The 16,008-nt window shown below is 44.5% G+C and overlaps 1 protein-coding gene across 1 annotated transcript; it reads left to right on the top strand.

Moving 5' to 3' along the window:
• Nucleotides 1–1,541: 1,541 nt before the first annotated feature.
• TTR (transthyretin) lies at nucleotides 1,542–10,570 on the top strand. Its single transcript, XM_005901043.3, has 4 exons — nucleotides 1,542–1,747; nucleotides 3,042–3,172; nucleotides 6,508–6,643; nucleotides 10,326–10,570. Exons 1-4 carry the CDS (start codon nucleotides 1,679–1,681, stop codon nucleotides 10,431–10,433), a joined length of 444 nt encoding a protein of 147 aa, XP_005901105.1. The 5' UTR covers nucleotides 1,542–1,678; the 3' UTR covers nucleotides 10,434–10,570.
• Nucleotides 10,571–16,008: the final 5,438 nt, after the last annotated feature.

The following is a 16,008-nucleotide window of genomic DNA, read 5'->3' as shown; positions in this document are numbered from 1 at the left end:
AAGCTGTGAGAAGCGGCCAAAAATAAGTAGGTATTTCTGTTTTACAAATGTGTAAGCTTAGTATCTGAGATATTAAATAATTCAAAGAAGGTAATCCTGGGAACTGGACTGAGATTTAGGACTCAGGTCATCGAACTTCAAATTCAACACTCTTTCCTTTGCTACTTCAGAGTCAGATTCTAAGCCTGTGAGATTCCATTTCTAGCTATGCTCTAAACTGGATTTGCTTGTTGGTGTTTTCCTGAGGTCAACCAACTCCCCTGCACATTTCCATATTCCTGGAATGCCTTCCTGTCCCTTCTACCACTTTCTAAAAAGCTCTTCATGATCTTTTGTGTAGTTTCTTCCAAGCTGTCAACTAGGGGAATCCTCCCCCAGCTCTCAAGCTTGAAACTGAACTAGCCCTTGACATGTGGTTGTCCAAAATGGTTGTCCATCTTCTCTGCATCTTCTCCATATATGTCTCTATCAGGACAAAACCTGTCTTAATCCATGAACAAAGCCACATCCATATAGATGCACACACATGCACACAAGAGCCGGTACTTGATCAATGAATCATCAAATGAATATAAATGCTGGACTTGGAAGTTGGTCAAGAGAAAGAGAATCTGTTGTCAGCGATGGCTTCTAGCTCTCATGGTCATTTCTATTGCCATCCAGAAATTTTGATTCTGACAAAAGTCAGCTGGGGAAACTTGTTTCTGCACATACAGTGGAGGAGAGGCCATAAAAAAATCTCTGGCTCTCTGTATTTCAGGCTCATGGATGACAGTTTTAAATGTGTCATTATTCCTTGGGTCGAGAATCTTTTCTCAAAAGAATACAACAACTGTGGAGAAATTGCTGACTAAGCCAAACTTCCAAATGACTTTCAGTTTGGCTGAAACATGGGTTTTTAAAATGTAAGCACTGCCAAAGGTTTTTCCCTTGTCGACTCATAGACATAGCTCAAGTGTAATGATGTTTTCTGGTGCACTGTACTTAAGTCTGTGCAGCCAAATGTCATTGGGCTTCCCAGGTGGCTCAGTGGTAAAGAATCCACCTGCCAAAGAGGAGGTACGGGTTCGATCCCTAGGTGGGGAAGATCCCCTGGAGGAGGAAATGGCAACCTACTCCAGTATTCTTGCCTGGAAAATTCCATGGACAGAGGAGGCTGGTGGGCTACAGTCCATGGGGTCACAAGGAGTCAGACACAACTGAGCACAGCCAAATGTCATTCCATGTGAAATAAATCACAACTTGAATCGATCATTTAAAATAAATGATAAAATGTGCAGAAAGTGGAAAAACATGCATAGAAATGTTATGGGATAAAAAAAACATTCCAAGAATGTTACTGCATCCAGCCGAGCACAGAGAAGAGTATTTTTGTTTTGTTTTGGTGGTTTTGTTTTGGTGATTTAGCTGGTCAAATGACCCGTTAAGAATATGTCCATAAAGGCTTTTTTTTTTAAAGGAATATTTCATAGAGCTAATGTTCTGATGCTCTAATCTCTCTAGGCAAGGTTCATATTTGTGTGGGTTACTTATTCTCCCTTTGTTGACTAAGTCAATAATCAGAATCAGCAGGTTTGGAGTCCGGTTGGCAGGGATCAGCAGCTTGGCTGGGGTGAAGTGAGTATAAAAGCCTGGAGCTGGGGGCAGTCTGCTCAGGGACCCAGCAGTTCTTGGCAGGATGGCTTCCTTCCGTCTGTTCCTCCTTTGTCTCGCTGGACTGGTGTTTGTGTCTGAGGCTGGCTCTGTGGTGAGTGTCTGACTCTCTGATGTTCTTTCATCTGTCTCCTATGGATGAAGTACAAGTGACTTCTTCCTGCTTTGCCAACCCACTTTTGTTACTGGGGCCAGGGCAGCCGGCATCTATTTTTAAATGTCATTGATCCAAACTTCAAAAAGAATGAAGTTCTGCAGAGCTTACTAAACTGGGGCTCGGATCCTGGGCGCCCTCCTCTATGACTTTGCAGTGGTGCCTCGGTTCCCTCAGATGAATGGTAGAAATAAAGATCTGATATTCTGGAAGCTGTGACTACTGAATTTTCAGAAGCTTGACCTTTGATAAAGCTAATTTCCCTTTAGCTAATCAAAAAGTATGTACTGATTAATTCTTCAAAGGCTTGGTGCACAACCTTCTAGTCCAATATCTAATTCTTAAATCCCCTAGGACAGTGGACCCCAACCTTTTTGGCACCAAGAACTGGTTTCATGGAAGACAATTTTTCCACAGACTGGAAGGTGGGGGTTGGGGGATGGTTGGGGGATGATTTAAGAGTATTATATTTATCGTGCACTTTATTTCTATCATTATAACATCAGCTCCACCTCAGATCATCAGGCATTAGATCCCAGAAGTTGGGGATGCTTGGCTTAGAAGAATAAAACTGTGAAAAGGATCATGAAATCATCTGGCTTTATTTTACAGCAACTAGCAAGAAGGAACTGCTACAGCAACAGCTGAGTAAAATGTTCTCAGGAAAAGCTATTTGGTCCTGTGCTATACTTAGTCACTCAGTTGTGTCCGACTCTTTGGGACCCCGTGGACCATAGCCCACCAGACTCCTCTGTCCATGGGATTCTCCTAGCAAGAATATTGGAGTGGGTTGCCATGCCCTCCTCCAGGGGATCTTCCCGACTCAGGGATCGAACCCAGGTCTCCTGTGCTGCAGGTGGCTTCTTTACCAGTTGAGCTACCAGGGAAGCTCCTATTTGGTCCTGTGGCATATTATATCTTGCAGTAACTCCACTCAGATGAGGAGGCTTAACAAAACCATTCTTTTCAGAGGGACCATTATCTCCCTTCAAGTTCATAATACACAACCCCAGTAGAGCACAGCATGTCCAGAGGCAGAAACTATTCTTTCTTTGGAGACAATTGTGTCTGTGTTACACTGAGTAAGGGAAGGTCATTAACCATCAACCCATCTGTCGCTGAAAATGGGATTCTTGCGTCCCTGCTGCCGTGTTCCTGGTCTCACACCACAAAGGATGCAGCCTGTGGCTCTGACCAACTTTATTGACTTGTCACTTGTCTTCTCTCCACCCAGGGCGCTGGTGAACCCAAGTGTCCTCTGATGGTCAAGGTCCTGGATGCTGTCCGGGGCAGTCCTGCTGCGAACGTGGGTGTGAAAGTGTTCAAGAAGGCTGCTGACGAGACCTGGGAGCCATTTGCCTCGGGGTGAGCTGCCTGGGGCTCCCAGATGTGGGGCTTGGTTATATCTTTTCGTTCCCCCATCACTGGTTGGTATGCCTTCACATAACCACTCAAGTTGAGAGTCCTTGTCTTGCGATCTTAGCAAACATGAAGAATTTGTGTTAATATATTAATGGAAGGAAAGGAATTGAGGGACAGCATGGACTAGGCAGATGACCATAGTTTATCTGGATCACACTGTTACCTAAAGGGGGACCCCGTCTAGGGCCCGAGAGTGGGCTCTTGTCTAACCCTTGGAAATGAATTGTCAGAGGAGACACATGTGCTGACAAAGCAAAAGACTTTATTGGGAAGGGACACCCGAGTGGAGAGCAGCAGGGGGAGAGAGCCCAGGAGGACCACTCTTACTCCTGGCTCGCAGTCTCAGGGTTTACAGAGGTGGGCTTGGCTTTCTCGGTTGTCTCTGGCCAATCATTTCGCTTGTGCCCATAGATGGTCTGACTCAGGGTCCCAGCTGGTGGCAAGCACACCTCTCAGCCAAGATGGATTCCAGCCCAAGGGTTTCTGGGAGGTTGGCAGGACACATGGTCTGGCATCTCCTCCCTCCTTTTGACCCCTCCTGAATTCCCCTGGTTAGTTTTTGGCAGCAACTCCAGGTTACTTATCAGGACCTCCTATTGTGAGATGGCTCAGGCAAGAAGTTATTATTGTGCCCTGGCCAATGCAGGTGGGTTCAGCCAAAGTGTCCCTCATAACATCATTCACTAAGGAGACCAGCAAGTAGATTGAAAATGTGGGCAGAGGGAACGAGGGCCCTGAGAAGGATGCCCTCTTGCCCGGCCCAGCTGGGAGTGACCAGAACCATGAACAGCTTCCCATTCCCCCACTCCAGTTCACCACCTTCTGAAGTCACAAACCACTCAAAAAGGGTGATGAAAACTGTGAATTCCATGCCAAGAAAATGCACATATACACGCCTACAAAAATGTGTATTAAATTTCAGGAGCTCTAGGTTCCTAGATGCCTTCACATATTACTCAAGCTGACAGTCCTTGATTTGTGCTATTAGGAAAGATGTAGAATTTATGTTAATATATTAATGAAAGAAAAGGAATTGAGGGATAGCACGGACTAGGCAGCTGTCCGTAGTTTATCTGGATCATCCCGAGTCCAGGGCTGTTGTCCAGCAAAGCCTAGTGGAGCATCTGCTCTGTGAGGCTGGGTTGTCAAGCTCCATAAGAAAGGACACAGAAGAGAAAGATACACGACATCAAGCACAGACCCAGACCAGCCTTGCATTCCCCCCGACCAGGAGCCCAAATGATTTCTCCCCTTCACTGGCTGCCTTAGAACTTTCATAGAGTTTCTCCACCTCTACTAGTAACCATTCCAAAGAAAATCCATATTAGTAAATCTAAACCAACCAACTAAAAGAATGAACAATTAAGAAACCCTCAGTAGCAAGCAACACTGCTAAGTGTTTATGTCTCCCAGCAAGAGAGTGTCTGTGGGTTCTAACTGAATCCCAAGAATCACACAATGACGCTTCATCCATCATTGCATGCTAAGTGTCTGACTCTTCATGACCCTGTGGGCCATAGCCCACCAGGCTGCTCAGTCCATGGGATTCTCCAGGCAAGAATACTGGAGTGGGTTGCCATGCCCTCCTCCAGGGGATCTTCCCAACCCAGGGATCAAACCCATGTCTCTTATGTCTTCTGTATTGGCAGGCTGAAGAATGAACAACCAAGAAATCCTCAGTACCAAGCAATACTTCTAAGTGTTTATGTTTCTCAGGAAGAGATTTTCTGTGGGTTTTAGTTGAACCCCAAGAATCACATGATGACTCTTCATCCATCACTGGAAAGACCATTTCCTTTGGTGTGGTTTCAACTGAGTTTCTATTTGTTAATTCATTTATGTTTCTATAAAATGCCAAGCACACCATGGAAAGTAGTTAAGAGAATATTTTAAGCATGAGATAAAATGGATGCCATAAGCATTCATATGTTTGTGGGAATTTTTTTTTTCTGATGACAAAAAATGGAAAAATCAATGTTTTCTTCCTAGCAAAGAAGAAAGGTGGGAGAGTAATGAACAGAGCCATTCTGTTTTAGTCTGTCCTAGTTTTTGCTGTCTAATTGAGAACGATTTCTAACACCAGCCATCAAGCAGGTTGTCATTTTAGTTGCTAAGTCAGGTCTGACTCTTTGCCACCCCCTGGACTGTGTAGCCCACCAGGCTCTTCTGTCCATGGGACTTCCAAGGAAAGAATACTGGAGTGAGTATTTTCTTTTCTAGGGGTTCTTTCCAACCCAGGGGTAGAACCCATGCCTCCTGCGTTGGCAGGTAGATTCTTCACCACTGAGCCATCAAGGAAGCCTATCAAGTGGGCACTTACATGGAAATAGAAGTTGCTTAGTTTAAAAAGAAAAATGAATTGCCTAGTATTTTTTGATGGCACAGAGCTGCCAAGGAGCTTAATTATATAAACAATGAAAGAGTCAGATACAGGTTTCTCCTTGCATTGGGAGTCCCCACCATGTGTACAGATGATACCACCTCTGGAAGACACTCTCACACCACAGGGGAGAGGAGTGAGGCCCTGGGGTCAAAGGAACCACAGTCAGAGCTGCTTGCGGCCACTTCCAGGGTAGTTATGAAACTTCACCCAGACACCAACGGTTAGTTGCAAAGTCTCTTTTGAAGTGAAACCTCATAAGAGAAAAAAAATCTACAATGAGCTTTTGGAAACATTCCTGACAAGTTTTCTGTTAGTTAATTTTAGACAGTCACTAAAATTTTCCCTATCCTGACCTAATTGAGGAAAAATATATATACATATATCTTCACATGGGTTGGTAAGATCCCCTGGAGAAGGGAATGGTTACCTTCTGCAGTATTCTTGGGCTTCCCTGGTGGCTCAGATGGTCAAGAATTTGCCTGCAATGCAGGAGACTCAGGATCAATCCCTGGGTCAGGAAGATCCCCTGGAGAAGGGAATGGTTACCTTCTGCAGTATTCTTGGGCTTCCCTGGTGGCTCAGATGGTCAAGAATTTGCCTGCAATGCAGGAGACTCAGGATCAATCCCTGGGTCAGGAAGATCCCCTGGAGAAGGGAATGGTTACACACTCCAGTATTCTGGCCTGGAGAATTCCATGAACAGAGGAGCCTAGCGGGCTACAATTCATGGGGTCACAAAGACTCAGACAAGACTAAGTGACTAATACACACACTCCCATACACAAACTGTATATAGGAGTGTGTGTGCACATTTGTGTGTCTGTGTGTGGTGTCACCTTGCCATGGCATTTATTCCCTCAATGCCTAACTTAACCTGGGCTTTTGCACCTTTTAGGAAAACCAGTGAATCTGGAGAGCTCCATGGGCTCACCACAGAGGACAAATTTGTAGAGGGACTATACAAAGTGGAATTAGACACCAAATCCTACTGGAAGTCACTTGGCATCTCCCCGTTCCATGAATTTGCAGAGGTGAGTGTAAGGAGGCCAGCATTGTTTTTTTATTTTTTGTCTGTTTGTTTGCAATCCCAGGAAATGCGCTGCTTGCACTTTGCACACCACAGAAAAGTCAGAAAGAAAATGTCAGTCTAGTACAGTGGCTTTCCCATTTCTCCAGAAATCCACAAAACTCTGAAAAGCAAACTTTTCCTCTGTTTGACGATAATTCATTCAGTAACAGGACCTGAACTTATGAAATGCTCCTGAGAGATTTCATTTCCTTCCCCTGAATGTGATTATTTGTCTGCTGAAAAAATACTAATAGATTGGATTATTAGGCAATGCTCCAGACCCCAACTTAGGGTGTCCCACAACAAAAATTAGATGCATCATTTTACTTCTCTAAAATCTGACAACTTTTTCATTCTAGAACTCATCTGGCTTCCAGAGGTTTGGATAATTGAATTCGGACAGTACATACAGAAACAGTAAATTCAAAATAATTATAGCCACACAACAGATGAAACTTATCAAGCATAGACTACTCCCATTTTCTATATTTAACCTACTTGATCTTTGTAAACAACGCCTTGCAGTCATTCCTATTATCCCCATTTTACGGGTGAAGAAAGTGAGGCACAGGGAAGTTAAGTAACTTGTCAAGGTCATGGGGCCAGTAACAGAAGAAACAGTAGTATTTGCCACCAGGGCCAAGGCTGGGTTTAGCCTTAGTGTGCTTCAGCTTTCTTCCTGTGAGAAAAGCTAATAATAATAATAAAGACACAATTGTAGCCCCTGGTTCACACTCTGTTCCTCTGCTGATGAGGCAGTGGGAACCTCAAAGTTATCCCTATGTCTTCCTTGTCTGTAATTCCTCAAGTCATGTAAAACAGATGGCTGCCATGGAAATAGAATCCAGACATGCTGGTCAGAGTTAAAGATCAACTAATTGCATCAAAAATAGCTCAGCATGAAAGGGAACCATTCTCTCTGGCTTAGTCATGGATGAGACTTTTCATTGACATAAAACGTTTCTTTTAGTAGACAGTGTTGCCAGGGAAACCTTAGGCCTGTTTGATTTCTGGGGCCCACAGGTCACCGAGGAAGCCCTATCTACCCAGACGCATGTCTCTGGCTACTTCTCAGCCAGGCAACAAGATGCGGAGCTCCTGTCTTGGGTGGTTTCAGGCTTTAGATGTTGCCCAGAACAAGACTTTTGCCCCTAGAGTCCTAGGCCCCACCCTGGAGCACTAGACCAACCCCCTGTAATCCTTATGCCCCCTGATCTCAGCCTGATGAGACCATCTGAGAAGACGCAGCACTGTCCTGCCCATGATCTGCTATTCCTGCCCATCAGATGTTAGCTTCCCAGCCTGCTCTTCACTCTTTCAGTATTCATTAAACAAACATTTGAAAAATGAAAACCTGCTATTGCTAAGAAGGCTGCTAGAAACTAGAGATTCAGAAGTGAAAACACATCCCTGCCCTTGGGATGGAGGGAAAGTGACTGATGTAAGACATTGCAGGCAGGACCATGAGCCCAACTTGGAGCCTGAATGGATAACAGGGAAGGAGAGAGAGCGTGAGGAGTCATACCTAAGTCCCAGTGCCTCACTTGGGTGACCGGTGGGTGCGTGGTGGGTTCAACTATAAGTTCCTTTTCTGTCAGCTTCTTCTGAGGACCTTCCAAAACACTGCCATCCTTCAGCACTAGTCACCTCTGCCTTGGCCAACGACCCAGGCAGCCATATTACATTTAACAAGACAAGACATTTCCATTGGAACTATTAGTCCTCTTGACCTCATGGATTTCTGAATGCAGATCATGCCATTTACAATTTTTAGGAAGAATTAAATGAGTCTGGAAGCCAATGTCATTACAAGAGATCAGAAATTCTCCTAACCTGCTCCCAGAAACGTGGCCCTTAAGGAATGCCCTTTCTCCTGCAGAGAGATTCTTTTTTTGGTTTCAGACTTTAAACTTTCTATTTTGTATTGGGGTACAGCCAATTAACAATGTTGTGATAGTTTCAGATAATAGCGAAGGGACTCAGCCACACATATACATGTATCCACTCTCCCTCAACCCTTTTCCCACCCAGGCTGGCACGTGACATTGAATAGAGTTCCATGTGCTACACAGTAGGTCCTTGTTGGTTACCCATTTTCAATACAGTAGTGTGTACACGACCTTCCCAAACTCCCTAACTATCCCTCCCCGCAAGTTTTCTAATTCTGTGGGTCTGTTTTGTACCTTAGTTCACTTGTATCGTTTCTTTTTAGATTCCACATTTAAGGGATGTCATACTATATTTCTCCTTCTTGCACAGAGACTCTTAAGTGATTCTCACCTCCTCCTGCTCTGATATTTTTGTTTTCAGTACAGTTTAATTGGATCTTTTTTTCTCCCATCCCCAAGTCATCAAGGTTTCCTTTGTCCATATTTAAAATAAAAGGTGCTTATATAGGGTGTTGGAGAAGGCAATGGCACCCCACTCCAGTACTCTTGCCTGGAAAATCCCATGGATGGAGGAGCCTGGTAGGCTGCAGTCCATGGGGTCGCTAAGAGTTGGACACGACTGAGAGACTTCACTTTCACTTTTCACTTTCATGCATTGGAGAAGGAAATGGCAACTCACTCCAGTGTTCTTGCCTGGAGAATCCCAGGGACGGGGGAGCCTGCTGGGCTGCCGTCTACGGGGTCGCACAGAGTCTGACACGACTGAAGCGACTTAGCAGCAGCAGCAGCATATATCGTGTATTCAAAGTTCAATCCATGACCTCTGTATAAAATAAGTAAAACTAAATATCTGCTTGCTGCCCTCCATCTCCCTCCTGAACCAAGTTGTCTCAACTTGCCTCACTCTGGGCACCTAGACTATCCCAGCACTTGGAGTCTCAGCTCTATGAAATTTGCCTGAAGTATGTAACTAATGGGAACCATGCTCTCATAGACAATTTGCCCAGTTCCAAAGCTTAAAAGAGCCCCAACATGTGTGCATTGCAGAATTCCAACATGATCTTCCATACTCTGCTTGCACTGTAAATAGAACCCTCCGATGCTTTGACTCCGTATTTCATTGCATGTTATATACACAAAATACACTTATTCTTTTGCATGTTAGGAGATGCAAAGGAATAGTAGGGGAAAAAAATGTCTCGGGTTTGGAGACAGGTGGCTTAACATCTAGCCTGGCTCTGTCACTTCATGAACGTGGGCCAAACACCCTAACTCGGAGGTCTGGTTCACTCATCTGTGAAATGGGAAGAATGCTACCTTCCGGCTTCAAAATTCTAGGGTCTCTAAGTCTGCGGTGAGCTTGCAACCATCATTCTTAGGCTTTTGGGTCACTAATGGCAGTTTTTACATTCTCTCTTCCTTTTTCCAAAACCAAGAACATGAGACACAAGCAATAAGGAGTTCTGTGATTTCTCTCAGTCAGGTTAGAGCCACCTTGATTATCAGTGTGAATTTGCCCCCCTAAAGAGAGATCTAATTATATGGGTGGGGGTGGGGAGTGAAGAATCTTATTGAAAGGGCTGTGCAAGGTTCCGACAGCTTAGTTGGCCAGTATATTCGGAATTTTGCCTTTTGCACCGTTTCAGAAAACAAGAAAATAAAAACAATTTCTTTGGCACTGGACTTCCCTTAGTCTCTGAATGATTTCCGGTTGGGGGCTGTGCTGGAAAGCAATACTGTCTGTGTTCCCTGCAGGTGGTGTTCACAGCCAACGACTCTGGCCCCCGCCACTACACCATCGCCGCCCTGCTCAGCCCCTACTCCTACTCTACCACCGCCCTGGTCAGCAGTCCCAAGGCGTGAGGATGCCTGCCTCGGCGGACCTGAAGGATGAAGGACAGGATTTGGTGTAACCGAGAGTATTCCATTTTTATTAAAGCAGTGTTTTCACTTTATAAGCTATGTTAGAAAATAGGCAGAAACAATAAAACATGCCTATTAAAGCACTTCCCATTTCATTTGTCCTTGCTTTTTTTGATTCCCTTGTCATCCTCTCTCAAAAAAAAAAAAAAAAGAATCTAAATTTGACAGAAATGCAAAGAACTAAAAGAAACATCTCTAGAGGCACTCTGGGGAACTCCAAATTTCCATAGTTTTCCAAGCTAAGCACATATTCGTTCTGGTCAGCGGCTATTAAAAACACACATTCTGAAAATGAGAAAGCTATCTTTGCCTCTCACCTTCGGTGAATAGCAAAAGGCAAATCCTAAAGTCCTCTTCTTTATTCTGTGCATTTAAGTGCTTTACTGATTTCAAGAGTAGCCCAGCTCCACTGGGACAGACTAAGAGTGACTCGAGCCCTGTAATCCGACTCAGACTAGGAGATGTAATCAGTGGACCCTCGCACCCCTAATTCACCTGCTGCTGCTGCTAAGTCACTTCAGTCGTGTCCGACTCTGTGCGACCCCATAGACAGCAGGCCACCAGTCTCCCCCCGTCCCTGGGATTTTCCAGGCAAGAACACTGGAGTGGGTTGCCATTTCCTTCTCCAATGCATGAAAGTGAAAAGTGAAAGTGAAGTCGCTCAGTCGTGTCCGACTCTTAGCAACCCCATGGACTGCAGCCTACCAGGCTCCTCCATCCATGGGATTTTCCAGGCAAGAGTACTGGAGTGTGATGCCATTGCTAATTCACCTAGACTAACCCAAACTTCAGGTACTGAGAGACTGCTGTATGCCAAGCATTACTTTAGATGCTGTGAACCTAAGGATAGATAGAGTGCCTGCAAATGAAGAGCTCACAGCCTTTTAAGAAGATAACTGTGTCATCATGACTTGACAAGGGCTATGGTATGGTCCAAGGCAGGCTTCCCCGATAGCTCAGTGGTAAAGAATCCACCTGCCAGTGCAGCAGACGTGTGTTCAATCCTTGGGTCAGAAGATTCCCACAGAGAAGGAAACGGCAGCCCACTCCAGTATTCTTGCCTGGAGAATCCCATGGACAGAGGAGTTTGGCAGGCTATACAGTCCACAGTGTCTCAAAGAGTTGGACACAACTGAATCGACTTAGCACACATGCAGGATGATAACACGATTCAACAAATGGAGAGAAGACAGTGTGTCGATTCTCTCCAGCCCAAATCCACCAAGAGGAACAGATCTGTGTGGTTGAACCCGCTGGACTTACTACTCATCTCAGCAAGAAAGAACATACAATACTCTCACTACGAAAGTATTAGATCCTACAGAAGGATTTTATGCATTGGCTGGGTGACTTGGGGAAGTCTAAGAAAGTGGAACTTCACTCTAGATTGGATGTCATCAGAAAGTGGGGCAATTCTATGACGGTCTCTGTTTATCTGTAGGGCAGACAGACCAGTGCAGACACAAAGCTGTACTTGGAAAAGCAGACATAGTTAGTCCTTTTAGTGAGAAGGGAGGTTTGAGATCTTGTGAGTTCCACAGTGATTTTTTTTCTGGCTTTATCATGGTCTTAGACCGACACTGTCTGATGTTCCGTGAGATTGTCACACCCAACAGAGCAACAATGGCCCCAACCAGCTTGTAATAACTTTGAGGCCAGTTCCCAGAGGTCAGGAGCTGCCTCCCCACCCTCTCCCTCAATGTCTATAGAGCTGCTGATCCGCAAAATATCAGCAAATAGCTGAGATAGCTTTGTTGTGAAAGGGGGAAAGAAAGAGAAATCCATGAAGTCTTGGTGCTAGTGGTAAAGAACCCACCTGCCAATGCAGAAGACCTAAGAAATGCAGGTTTGATCCCTGGGATGGGAAGATGCCCTGGAGGAGAGCATGGCAACCCACTCTAGTTTCTTGCCTGGAGAATCCCCTGGATAGAGGAGCCTGGTGGGCTACAGTCAACGAGGCTGTAAAGAGTTGGACACGACTGAAGTGACTGAGCATGCATGCACACATGAAAACTTAGGCATCAGTGCTGGCCAGTGGCTTGAATGGACCAGTCAGTAAGTGAGCTTGGAAATAGGGGCAAAGGGCAGATTTGTAGTCAGCAATGGTGAGCTCAATTTTAGTCACACCGAGCTTGAAGTGATCAAGCCAGTTTTCAATCTCACACCTTGGAAATCAGCAGTGAGTATACACATACAGCCAGAAAACAAAACTAATATTAAAATACCTCCTGAAACATTTGGATAGCACCTGCTGAACAAGGAAATTTAGGATACTTATGCTTTATAACCCATATTTTGTTCACAAAGGTGACCCTTCTAAGAACTTCTATTTCTCACCCAAACCCTCAGTATTATAACCATTCCTTTCTTTTACGTCTTGGTTCACAGAACACCCCACCCCCCTTAGCCCCATGACTACTACTTCCTGCCTTTCAAAATGGAAATGAGCTCAGAATCAATTCCATTTTCCTCACGCTCCATTCTCTGTGGGTTAGAACTGCCCCAGTTAATTTAAAGCCGAGGCAGATGGTAATTCATCTCTGGCAATCAAGGCAAACGCTGAGGTCTGTTCCGGAACCACTGTTGTCATCAGGGAGAGCGGGGTTATATGTAGCTGCTTAAATAAGCCCTGAGATGTGGAGCTGCTTCCGGGGCTCGGCAGTCACCCACTTTCTGCTGCTGCCATTAATGTCGCTCCTGGGGAGGCTGAAGGTTGGGAGACTGGGTCTAAGGCAGGAATGCAGTGGTGGGCTTGGGAGAGGGCACTGGATTGTTGTGTAAGTCCTGGCAGCTGCCCAGATGAAGACTTGCACTGAGCTGAAAGCACACGACTCAACTGCCTTCCTCAGGAAAGTGTATTTGGAGAATACACGGGAGTGTATTTCCAAGCACATGGAAGACAGTTCCTAGTACATAGTCAGGGCTCGATAATTATTTGCTGAAGGAATGAACAGAAAATTAGCTCCAGGTAGGCAAATAGTTCTCCTCTGAGCCTTTACAAGTCCCTTGGGTTTTACCAGGGCATGTTCCCCTCTCACATAGACATGTGAGAAACGGCACCATGAAATGGACCGGTTTGTTGGGAAACACTAAAAGGCTATCAGCTCCTGGGAGTAATCTCAAATATTCAGAGCCAAGTTCCGTATCCTTGGATTGACTTCAAGAACGTAAGTCACTGAGAATGTCTACTGTAAAATCAGTTGATTTAAAATGTCCCATTGGGTGCCTGGCTAGCTCAGTCAACAGAGCATGAGACTCTTAAAATGTTCCACTGCCTAGGCCCAGGACCTAAAGAAAAAGGACCTTCAATCAAAACCACAACTAAAGCCCACTGGGTGGGTTTTGCCTCATTGTCTTGAAAGGCAGAGACCCTCTGCCATTCCAGGTCTCCCCAAAGAGAAGCAGGATGGGATGGGGGGCCTGCCTGGGGGCACTGCAGAGGGTCTGAGCCCTGTAAGGAAGATGGGGCTTTGCCATAGGCAAGACCCTGTTTGTCTGGGCATCCTCTGTGTGGAGGCAAATACCCAGCAAATTTTGCAAATGCTCTATAATGAATTTGTTGTTGTTCAGTCGCTCTGTCATGTCTGACTTTGCGATCCCATGGACTGCAGCCTGCCAGGCTTCCTTGTCCTTCACCGTTTCCTGGAGTTTGCTCAAACTTATGTCCATTGAGTCGATGATGCCATCCAACCATCTCATCCTGTCATCCCCTTCTCCTCCTGTCTTCAATCTTTCCCAGCAACAGGGTCTTTTCCAATAAGTTAGGCTCTTCCCATCAAGTGGCCAAAGTATTGGAGCTTCAGCTTCAACATTAAGTCCAACGAATATTCAGGGTTGATTTCCTTTGACTGGTTTGATCTCCTTGCAGTTCAAGGGACTCTCAAGAGTCTTCTCCAGCACCACAGTTTGAAAGCATCAATTCAATTCTATAACGAACATTACAGCTCTATCACCAGCATCCGTTCCATCCATCTCTTTTCCACTGAGTAACAATGAAAATGCTCTTAGCTCCCAGAGGAGGGGAATGGAAGCTTCTCCGTCTAAGTCAACCAGTGAAATCTCACCATCTTTGCCCTGGTGTTTAGCTTAGGGGCACTTGAGGTCTAAAACGGCCCCATCAGAAGGAAATTCAGGGCTTCTCTTTCCTGATGAGATCAAACGGGATGTTTCCTGGAAGAACACAGCTCTGGGAGGTACTGGCAACCACCTTATGATCACAGAGTGAGCGATCCTCAGGAGAGAGCCAGTTCCAAAGGGTGGCAAGTCAGTCTTGATGACAAGGCAGAGCAGCTGAAGCATTGAATATTTCTCAAATTTTCAGTGGCATTAACCAATAATATCCTTATTTTTCAAGAGCATTTGATTCAGTTTCTGTAAATCAACTTTATTCAAAAACATGACTTTTTAAAATGTTTTATGCTCTTAAAAAAGTTTTTAAGGTAATTTAGAACAGCTTTCAGTTCAGTTCAGTCGCTCAGTCGTGTCCGACTCTTTTCGACCCCATGAATCACAGCACACCAGGCCTCCCTGTCCATCACCATCTCCCAGAGTTCACTCATGTCCATCGAGTCAGTGATGCCATCCAGCCATCTCATTCTCTGTCGTCCCCTTTTCCTCCTGGTCCCAATCTCTCCCAGTATCAGAATCTTTTCCAATGAGTCAACTCTTCGCATGAAGTGGCCAAAGTACTGGGGTTTCAGCTTTAGCATCATTCCTTCCAAAGAACACCCAGGGCTGATCTCCTTCAGAATGGACTGGTTGGATCTCCTTGCAGTCCAAGGGACTCTCAAGAGTCTTCTCCAACACCATAGTTCAAAAGCATCAATTTTTTGGCACTCAGCTTTCAGATTTACTAATTTAGTTATTTTGTCACTTGTGACTGAAACATCTCAGTTGATATTCACCTTCTCTTGATAAAAAACAAGTACAAAAAAATCAGGAAGGGTTTGAAAATTGGCTTTCACATGTATATTATTAAATTGAAAGAATTTATCCTTTGTTAAGAATAAAATTGGCAGTTTTCCCAAAGATACTATAATAATGTCCAATAAACTAAAATTATAGTAAACCCTAGTTATACCACCATAGAATGTTATTAATAGAATAACCACCATAAAATGTAGCACCATAGAATGTTATTAATAGAATGATAAACATATTTAAAGTTGAAACCATAATGTAAATTTTCATGTTCTAATTTCCCATGAACAATTTCTGATATTTCTGTGATCTTTACAATTACAACTTTTAATTTCTGAAAAATGTATCTTATATATTACAGTTTAATTACACCCTGCTCATAATGTGATATAATTAGTCTCAACTTTTTGCACTTGTAGCTAGTACTGTAATGAACATTTTTAGGGAGCATATAGATTTTTGCTTCTGTTGAATTAAATGAATGACCTAACATTTCTAGAACTCAGGCTGATGCCTTGGACATCAAGCTGCCTGGAAATGAGTCTTGTCTCCACCATTACAAGCTCTTTGATTTTGGTCAGATTACATAAACTTA

This window comes from Bos mutus, chromosome 24 (assembly GCF_027580195.1).
Source record: "Bos mutus isolate GX-2022 chromosome 24, NWIPB_WYAK_1.1, whole genome shotgun sequence".
Lineage (NCBI taxonomy): Eukaryota > Metazoa > Chordata > Mammalia > Artiodactyla > Bovidae > Bos > Bos mutus.
The sequence above is the reverse complement of the archived record's forward strand: the minus strand, read 5'-3'. Positions and strand labels throughout refer to the sequence as shown.

Bases quoted from the DNA above. Each gene is read 5' to 3' on its own strand.
- TTR (XM_005901043.3), top strand. From the start codon at position 1,679: ATGGCTTCCTTCCGTCTGTTCCTCCTTTGTCTCGCTGGACTGGTGTTT. The intron at 1,748-3,041 runs GTGAGTGTCTGA...CTCTCCACCCAG, and splicing joins TGTCTGAGGCTGGCTCTGTG to GGCGCTGGTGAACCCAAGTG. The intron at 3,173-6,507 runs GTGAGCTGCCTG...TGCACCTTTTAG, and splicing joins TGGGAGCCATTTGCCTCGGG to GAAAACCAGTGAATCTGGAG.